General features: G+C 49.3%; 1 protein-coding gene across 5 annotated transcripts in view; it reads left to right on the forward strand.

Annotated features, from left to right (window-relative positions):
* Window positions 1–6347, forward strand: part of mecom (MDS1 and EVI1 complex locus) — a 25714-nt gene extending 19367 nt beyond the window's left edge. For all 5 annotated transcript variants that reach the window (XM_062472874.1, XM_062472871.1, XM_062472870.1 and 2 more), the window contains exons 13-16: window positions 327–471; window positions 3277–3510; window positions 3844–4018; window positions 4583–6347. In XM_062472874.1, coding sequence (XP_062328858.1) covers window positions 327–471; window positions 3277–3510; window positions 3844–4018; window positions 4583–4717 — 689 coding nt within the window. In that variant the 3' untranslated portion in view covers window positions 4718–6347. The remainder of the gene's footprint in view (window positions 1–326; window positions 472–3276; window positions 3511–3843; window positions 4019–4582) is intronic.
* Window positions 6348–9998: the final 3651 nt, after the last annotated feature.

Below are 9998 nucleotides of genomic sequence, written 5' to 3' on the forward strand. Positions count from 1 at the left end.
TTTTCTCTGACTGAATTGCTTTTACAGCAGAAACCAAGACTGTTAGTCTGAGAGACTGTGCTGCTAAGACTGAAATAGTTCTGGAGACCAGTGACATGTGGCCAGCAGCCAGTCATAAACTGGACGTCTCGAATTAATCAAAAATAATTGACTACAGTAGCTCTGTAAATGACACTCCTCTCCCTGTGTGAAGCCTGTGTGGTCAGCTCTCTGGTCTTGTCTGAGAGATCTCACAGTGACGGATATTGTTGTAAAGTTCAATTCACTGTAAGTCCCAATGTGGAGTCCTGATTGAGGTGTGTGTGTGTGTGTGTGTGTGTGTCCAGGCACCGCTATGTCCTCCCCTCGCTCTGAGCTGGACAGTAGCAGTGCTATACTAGACGACAAGGAAGACTCCTACTTCAATGAAATACGAAACTTTATCGGCAATACAGGCCAGAGACAGGCATCTCCTGACCATTCTGAGGAAGGGTAAGTGTCATGGATGTGGGTGTTTATTATTGTATGTGTGTGTGTGTGTGTGTGTGTGTGTGTGTGTGTGTGTGTGTGTGTGTGTGTGTGTGTGTGTGTGTGTGTGTGTGTGTGTGTGTGAATGTATGTCGGTCTTTGTGTGTGAACGACTTCAGCAGAACAGCCTGAACAGACATGGGACTAGTCTGTCTGTTTCTTCAGCAGTCATTCAGAGCTGTGGGGTAAACAGGGAGATGATTATAGGCAAACACCAGTGGACACGGCCTTGCTTGACCCCACGAGACCCCTGCTGCTCTACAGTCCGAAGACTTTATTAATTACAATGTTGCCCAGGGGGGTTCTGGGTAAAACATGATCATAACTGACATTCTGGATCATTACAACATTTGGAAACGTGCAGGGGCTCATTTTAACTGTTGACTTTTGGCCATGCATGTGCAAAGATATCTGTGTGCATACAATTATCTTTCATGATTATGCAAATAAATTCCTGAAACTTGAAGGAGAGTTTAAAGCAAGCTAGTGGAGCAAGAAGGTTGGTGGGTTTATTTATATCTGTCTTGGAGTGATCAGGGAGAGATTGGGGAGAAGATAGAGATCTCCCAGTCTGGGTCGGTCTGGAGGACATGAAGTGTAGACAGTAGAGAGAGAGAAGAGAGAGACACGGGGAGACAGAGAGAGAGAGAGAGAGAGAGAGAGAGAGAGAGAGAGAGAGAGGGAGGGAGACAGACAGAGAGAAGAGAGAGAGAGAGAGAGAGAGGGAGAAGAGAGGGAGAAGAGCGAGAAGAGAGAGGGAGAAAGGGAGAGAGAGAGGGAGAAAGGGAGAGAGAGAGACTTGCAGATGTGAGCAGGCCACATCTGGACCCAACATGTCTGCCTACAGGAAGAGGGTAGAAGTCCGAGGTCAAGAGGTCAGCTCATGTTTCCTTTCAAAGTGCTGTGCTCCTGACTACTTATGATAGATACTTTATCCCCAGCAAATTACCACGTTTGAAAGCGTAATTAGCGAATCTGTTTTCTCAATCATAGAGCTTGGTCTTTTTCTCCCAGAGCTTGTCCCCTTGTGTAGACCTGCAGTCTGGACACTGCACCCCAAGTGTACAGGCTGCCTAGTGCTCCTCCTCCACCAGGGGGCACTGCTTTTTAGAAACTCTCAAAAACTCAGTAAAACATCTTCTGAAATACTTCTGTTGTATCTGAATCTACATCCGTACAGTGTACATTCTGCACTGTGCACAAATATAGACTTCAATCATTTCCCCTATTTTCTGCCACAGTTGTTCAGTTTGTGAGCCGCTTTTTAAAACGCATCACATCCTGTTTGTAAGAATGTTCTCATCTCTGAGGGGAGTTTGGTTATAATATGTTCTGTTCTTTTCTTAATTCATCTTCATGTCTCTCTTTCTGTTTCTTTCTCTCTGTCTCTCTGTCAATCTTTTACTTTCTTTCCCTCTTCTGCTTTCTGGACTCTTTGTGCAGAAATTGCATTTTTGTGAGCTGACGAAAGACATCCCTGAGTGTAATTAGTGAATCAGTCTAAATGTGGTTCCAGATGATTTACCAAATGGTTGTTTCCTGTGGCGCAGAGGCAGTGGGCAGATTAAGACACAGAGAGTTTGGATAGCTGGCCTTCTCTCCGTAGGGACTGGGAAATGGGCTGGTTGGCAACGCTCTCATAACTCTCCCACCAAATGGGGCTGTCAGCTAAATATTTTGCCTATTAGATGAATACGAGATAGTAGGAAAATAAACAGGCAGGGAGGCAGAGCGGCCCAGCTAAGTGGCGGACCGATCCAGTACCCAAAGGGGCCTCCCTGCCTCCCCTCCCTGCCTCCCTGCCTCCCCTCCCTGGCTCCCTGCCTCCCCTCCCTGCCTCTATGACACAATGAATGTAGATCTTTCTCCTCTCTTCCTTCTCTCTGTCTCTTTCTTTCTCTCTCTCTCTTTTTCTCACTCGCTCTCCGTATCTCTCATCCAGTCCGTTTCACAATATCTCTTACGTTTCCCATCTATCACTTTCTCTCTCTTTCTCTCTCTCTTTCTCCCCTCATAGTTAGAGAATTAGCGAATGATGCACCTTGTGTGCAGCGTGTGGTTGAAGTGTGCGATGGTGCAGGGGGCTGGACTGCATGAAGAGTGTGCTTTTGAGTGGTGAGGTTGATGTGTGGTGAGGTTGTAGTGTGGTTGATGTGTGGTGAGGTTGATGTGTGGTGAGGTTGTAGTGTGGTGAGGTTGATGTGTGGTGAGGTTGTAGTGTGGTTGATGTGTGGTGAGGTTGTAGTGTGGTGAGGTTGATGTGTGGTGAGGTTGTAGTGTGGTGCGGTTGATGTGTGGTGAGGTTGATGTGTGGTGAGGTTGTAGTGTGGTGAGGTTGTAGTGTGGTTGATGTGTGGTGAGGTTGTAGTGTGGTGAGGTTGATGTGTGGTGTGGTTGTAGTGTGGTGAGGTTGTAGTGTGGTTGATGTGTGGTGAGGTTGTAGTGTGGTGAGGTTGATGTGTGGTGAGGTTGATGTGTGGTGAGGTTGATGTGTGGTGAGGTTGTAGTGTGGTGAGGTTGTAGTGTGGTTGATGTGTGGTGAGGTTGTAGTGTGGTGAGGTTGATGTGTGGTGTGGTTGTAGTGCGGTGAGGTTGTAGTGTGGTTGATGTGTGGTGAGGTTGTAGTGTGGTGAGGTTGATGTGTGGTGTGGTTGTAGTGCGGTGAGGTTGTAGTGTGGTTGATGTGTGGTGAGGTTGTAGTGTGGTGAGGTTGATGTGTGGTGTGGTTGTAGTGCGGTATGGTTCATGTGTGGTGTCTGTCCTTCCCAGGTTGAATGGGCAGGAGAAGCCCCTCCAGGCTACCCGGGGGTCCCGCGACCCAGAGGATGGGGAGGAGCTTGTTGGCCCCGACGATGAGGAAGACGAGGAGCACAGTGATTCTGCCGGGAAACCGGGAGATGAAACACTTCCCTGTAACCATGACGATGACGACGTTGTGCAAGACGACATCGACTTCGAGGGAGCGGATGATGTGGACCTGAGCTGCAAACCGTCTCCACGGAGGTGAGCGGACCAAACACTCTGAACACCCTCATGAGCCCCTGGGTCTGAACACCCTCATGAGGCCCTGGGTCTGAACACCCTCATGAGGCCCTGGGTCTGAACACCCTCATGAGGCCCTAGGTCTGAACACCCTCATGAGGCCCTGGGTCTGAACACCCTCATGAGGCCCTGGGTCTGAACACCCTCATGAGGCCCTGGGTCGGAGGGAAACGGCATGTCCATTCCTCTGTCTGAAAGTTGAAAGTTGTGTAGGCAGACTTGGCTAGCGGTCGTGCGCCGTGCTAACGTGCTAACATGCTAACGTGCTAACGCCTGCTTCTCCCTCGTCCACAGCAGGTATGAGGAGGATGATCAGAGTGGATACTCAGCGCTCGATCACATCCGCCAGCTCTCTGACATGCATAAGATGGAGGAGAGCGAGTTCAGTGATGGTGACGCAGCCTCCTTCAGCTCCTCTAGTCTGGTGGAGACCATCAAACAGCCCCTGTACAGGAAGTCCAAGTCCCAGGTAACACATGCTGTGTGTACATGTGTGTGTGTGTGGGTGTACCTGTCTGTGTGTGTGTGTGTGTACCTTTCTGTGTGTGTGAGTGTGTGTGTACCTGTCTGTGTGTGTGTGTGTGTGTGTGTGTGTGTGTGTGTGTGTGTGTGTGTGTGTGTGTACCTGTCTGTGAGTGTGTGTGTGTGTACCTGTGTGTGTACCTGTGTGTGTGTACCTGTGTGTGTGTGTACCTGTCTGTGTGTGTGTACCTGTGTGTGTGTGTGTGTGTGTGTGTGTGTACCTGTCTGTGTGTGTACCTGTGTGTGTACCTGTGTGTGTGTGTGTGTGTGTGTGTACCTGTGTGTGTGTGTGTGTGTGTGTACCTGTGTGTGTGTGTGTGTGTGTGTGTGTGTGTGTCTGTGTGTGTGTGTGTGTGTGTGTGTACCTGTGTGTGTGTCTGTGTGTGTGTGTGTGTGTGTGTGTGTGTACCTGTGTGTGTGTGTGTGTGTGTGTGTACCTGTGTGTGTGTCTGTGTGTGTGTGTGTGTGTGTGTGTGTTGTGGTCTAACCCCTCTCCCCTCCATCCCTCCAGGCCTATGCCATGATGCTCTCCCTGGCTGACAAGGATGCGCTCCACCCGGCCTCTCACTCCCCCGCCAGCATGTGGCACAGCCTAGCCCGTGCTGCCGCTGAGTCCAGCGCCATCCAGTCCCTCAGCCATGTATGATAGCCCCCCTCTGACCCCGACCTATGGCACTGGGAGCCCCCTGGGCCGGCGGCAAGGTCTGTGGAGCCTGGCTCATCAGAGACTGCTGAGCAGAACGCCTCTGGCAGGGTCGCCCCAGACCCGCGCCGCCCAAACAGCCCACCACCGCTACATCCGGTTACCCTCGTTAATATTGACAATGATGATAGTGATGATAATAATGACAATAATAATGCTGAATAATAATAGCTGTATTTATTCCGTTTGAGTTTCTATGTTTTGCACAGCAAAGGCAGCTGTTGGACAGGGGGGATGGAGGTTAACCACATGCTTACGTGTCTGAAGCGTCTGTTATCCAATAGGAAGAGCCGAGCCCACTAGACGTGTGTTAGGGTTGTATTTGAACACCTAATTCAGAGTGCCCCACCGTTTCCTTAACCTTGCCCCCTCCTCATCGTGACCTCCCGGAGCCCCCCGGAGAAGCAAAGCTGGCCCTAGAGATAGTATACTTTGCGAAGATGTTTGGAAAGGTGGGGTTGAATTGCAGACGGTTTTTCACATGAAAGTCTCTCCTGAGTTTCAGACACAAGGGCATTCACTACATCACCACGGTTACAGTCTCTAAAGATCTAAAAGAAAGGAAATAGTTTAAAAAACAGTGACCAGACCAGCCTTCTACATTGCCTGTTATTTTGCCGAGGTGCTTGTGTCTGCACAATCCAAGCACTGCACACAAGACTGTCAACTGCTCTCCATCCTGCCCACCTGTGCATCTGTGAAAAGATATAAATAGATTGTCTTTTTAGTGGAAGAAAACCACGTTTTTTTTACTGAGTAGCAAGTACTGAGATGTATTGTCGTTCTTTAAACCCCCACAAAGCCTCTCCCTCTTTAGCCCAAACTCACAGTAGTCAGCCGATCATACCACTACATAGCCTAAATGGTAGTTGTTAGCGACTCGATCTTTGTGTGTCTTTCTTTTTTTTTTAGACAATCATGATTCTTTTTTTTTTTTTTTGTCATTTATGTCGGTGTTGTTGTTGTTGCTGTTGTACGTTGAGAATTGTATTTATTTCTTGGCAAACTGTAGTTTGTTTACTGAATAGTACTGCTCTCCCCTCTGTACAGAGGACTTCCACGGAGCTCGATCCAGAGTTCTGTGGGGTTTGTAGAATATGTCTGAGTGCCGGATAGTATTAAACACCATTCTCTCTTATTCTTCTAATGAAACAGGTCCATGCATAGATATTAACTCGTTTTTTGTATGAAAATGAACTGATTCAAATGTAAGAAAATGAAAAATCCTTATAAAGAATGATCAAATAAAAATGGCATCATTTCTTCATTAAAGCATGATTGGTCTGATTAGATCTATGTCTGACGTTTTTTACGGTTGTCTGCAAGCTTGTGTGATGTTGAGTCCATGTTAATCCCTTGTGCCAGACCTATAAGAAATAACAGATTATATACGTTGATCCATTTTGAGGGACCAGATTGTTGTTTTTTGTCGTCGTTGTTTTGTTTATAATCCGTTTTAAAAAGTAATCAGCAAGTTGAGGTACTTTGTTTATGCTTTCTACAATGTAACTGTAATGCATTTCAATTCAATACTGTGGGAGGAGCAACTAAGAAATAAAGGACTACAAAGTACTTCTGCTCTATTAATGTCCCTACAGTCTCTGAGGCTTCTGCTCTATTAATGTCCCTACAGTCTCTGAGGCTTCTGCTCTATTAATGTCCCTACAGTCTCTGAGGCTTTCGCTTCCTCTGTCAATCTCCAGCTCTAGTGGATCTAGCCAATCTCTCTCGTCTCCCGCCTTGTTGCTTTACTACATTTCCTCTGTCTCCCTCTCTCCTCTGTCTCTCTCTGTCTCTCTCTCCTCTCTGTCTCTCTCTCTCCTCTCTGTCTCTCTCTCCTCTCTCTCTCTCCTCTCTCGGTCTCTCTCTCCTCTCTGTCTCTCTCTCTCCCTTTTTCTCTCCCTCCCTCTCTCTCTCTCTCCTCTCTGTCTCTCTCTCCTCTCTCTCTCTCCTCTCTCTGTCTCTCTCTCCTCTCTGTCTCTCTCTCTCCCTTTTTCTCTCTCTCCCTCCCTCTCTCTCTCTCTCCTCTCTGTCTCTCTCCTCTCTGTCTCTCTCTCCTCTCTCTGTCTCTCTCTCCTCTCTGTCTCTCTCTCCCTTTTTCTCTCCCTCCCTCTCTCTCTCTCCTCTCTGTCTCTCTCTCCTCTCTCTCTCCTCTCTCTGTCTCTCTCTCCTCTCTGTCTCTCTCTCTCCCTTTTTCTCTCCCTCCCTCTCTCTCTCTCTCTCCTCTCTGTCTCTCTCCCCTCTCTCTCTCTGTCTCTCTCCCCTCTCTCTCTCTCTCCCCTCTCTTTCTCTCTCTCTCTCTCTCTCTCTCTCTCTCCTCTGTCTCTCTCCCCTCTCTCTCTCCCCTCTCTTTCTCTCTCTCTCTCCTCTCTGATGTCTTCCTCCCACCTGAGTAGAACAGCCACCTGAATCCTCCTACAGCTCCAAAGCGAAACAGACTGATTAAAAAAGCTGATACTCTTTGGCAAACACACAGAGAGAGCCAAGGAGCGGAGCGGAGGGTCTGAATGCGTCGGGAGCGGAGGGTCTGAATGCGTCGGGAGCGGAGACAGGACTGTGTCTCTTTGTGTGGGGCATTTGTGTGGCATGATGGATGAGGTGGAGCGATGTGATGACCTGGCTCATCGCTCAAGAGCTCAATGAGGGCCCCGTCCTACAGCCGGCCCCCCTAACCCTGTCAGACCCCCTCCATCACCAGCAGGCTGTGTGGGCGGATATTGTGACTGGGGCCCTGACTGGATTGTCCACCGAGGGCCTGGGGGGGGGGGGGGGGGGGGGAGGTTCAGTTGTGTCAGTGAAGAACTCTGGCCCTGACTCTGCTTACAGTGCTCCTGGCATCTTAATGGATGGGAGGTTTTTGCTGCGTGTTGTCCAGTCCACGGGCGCTGTAGGATGTCCATCTTTGATGAGGTCAGAGTGGGGGCGAGCAGGTCTGATGAGGTCAGCAGGGGTCAACCCCAGGAGAACAGGACTGTAATGGAGTGTGTGTGACGAGGAAAGACCCAGCTGTGTTGGTCAGCCTTTCTGGCCAGTAGGACGTTAGGATCCTCGTTCTCAGTGCTGAATGCTCCCTGCCAAAACGCAGCGGCATTCTCCTTTTAAAATTACACCAAATTATGAAAAAAAGTGTCTCCATTGCCGTGACGATGTGTTTTGGGTCCGACTGAGAACAACAGAGGCGTCGGGTCTCGTTGGATTAACGGCGCATAGCATGGTGTCCGTGCATCCTCACTCTTAAGCCACATGCTTTCACCAGTTTTTAGCATATTAGCCTGTCGATCCACACAAAGGCTTCTGTGAGGATAGAGCTGGCAGTATAAATGCTGAGAGCCCCACAACATGCTCCTGACAGGATTACAGCACGACAAGAAGAAGAAAATGTGTCCATGGTTTCCAGTTAACAAACCATTTCCTTGATCTACATGAAATATGTTTTAGGATTAGGATTGTGCGTGTGTGTGCGTGTGTGTACGTGTGTACGTGTGTGTGTGTGTGTGTACGCGTGTGTGTGTGGTTGGGTGGGCATTGTGGGCAGCCGTGCCCGGGCTGGGAGGCACTCAGCTAATGGGACAGCTGGCAGAGGCACAGAATCCACCAGGCCTCGTTATGGCCCCGCCCACCAGCTCCGCCACCACCCAGCCTGCCAGGCTCTCACACACCCTGCCCCCCCCCCCCCCCACACACACACACACACACACACAGACACATCACACCCCAGAGGGCACACACAGCTGGCTCTCAGGGTGATTGGCTTGGCAGCGTCGCTGGCTGGAATGCCAGGGGAAACATTGGTGAGGAGGGAGTCGGGAAGGAAACCCTGAAGAGCGCCTCAGTTTGGCACCAAGCAGAGCCTCAATAGGAGGAACTACACAAATCATCACATCAACTTTTAGCTGTGTTTCCAATCTTGGTGACACCTCCCCCCCTCCCCCCCCTTATCCTCCTCCTCCTTCAGTAACAGGGACAGACAGGACAAATCTCTTCCCTGCTTTCATTAAAGAGTGTGTTATTGTCCCCTGGTGATTCAAGGCGGTAACTGTTATTGATGGTCCTTTACTTACAACAAATCCAACTAGAAAGGCGTGGCAGTGGAACAGCCAGGAGGCTGTTGTTGAACTCCACTCTCCTTGATTTTCTACAAAAAAAACATCCAAACGCTAGTTAGCACTTGCATCATCAATCGCAGAATGTTTAAAATGGGTCTGAATAAAGGTTGTCATTTGGGCTTCAATCGTCTTACATGTTGAGTGCCATCCAGTAGTGAACGTACCTTGTCCACACGTGGAATAGAAAATCCATGTGACCGAAGACATTACAATTCACATTGCAAATGGACTTGAATGGATGAATTAAATGAGTTAATAAGGTAATACTAGTCCTTACTCTACAGTGGGCACCTCGAGGTAAGGCTGCTGGATTTATAGTTTTGGTAAATCCCCACACTGACACACTGTTAGACTGAATGAGAGAAGTAAACTAAGGATGGCTTCTCGGTGTGTTTACACTTGCGAGTGTGGGAGAGTTCTTAGATATTCATCTTTTAGCAGCCTGGTCTTAACTATTTATTTTTCTAGCCAACTACCAGACAAATGGCGCAAGACGTGCTGAAATGATTTCCTCCCTGGTCCTTTATCAGAGCCGCCAGCTTTGTCACCAGGAGTTCAAACAGCGTGCCTCGGGGGTGCTGGCAGAGTGGGAGAGAGGTTATGGACGTCAGACACTGCAGTGATAGAATCATTTTGCTTCGAGTTCTGGCTAATTACAGAGAAAAAGTACCAGAGATGCAATCTTACCTTGAAACAGACTATTTCATTGCTAGTTTCCTGTCTCCCTCTTGCTCCCCTTAGTCCCAGATAACCCTGCCTACTCCCAGCATGCCCTCACTGTTTTAGCCTGGCTCAGCTCGCCCGGCCCGGCCCTGGCCCCTGTGCAGCACCACAGAGCAGCTCTGAAGTGTGTGTGTGTGTGCGCGCGTGAGTAAGCATGTGCGTGTATGTTTGTGTGTGTCTGGCGCTGTGTGTTTGCGCGGTCGGCTTAGCGGCCACCCATAGCTGGGCGGATGGATGGCTTTGGGAGATGTTTGACTGGAAACAGGTGTGTGTCATCTTAGGAGGAAGGGTCTGCCTGATAAACATTATTGGGGAACATCTGTTGCTTGTCCACAACACGAGGCCGGGCAGCGCAAGCCCCCCCCATCCATCAGCCAGCCCCATGTCCTCCTCCT

Source organism: Osmerus eperlanus, chromosome 11 (genome assembly GCF_963692335.1).
Source record: "Osmerus eperlanus chromosome 11, fOsmEpe2.1, whole genome shotgun sequence".
Lineage (NCBI taxonomy): Eukaryota > Metazoa > Chordata > Actinopteri > Osmeriformes > Osmeridae > Osmerus > Osmerus eperlanus.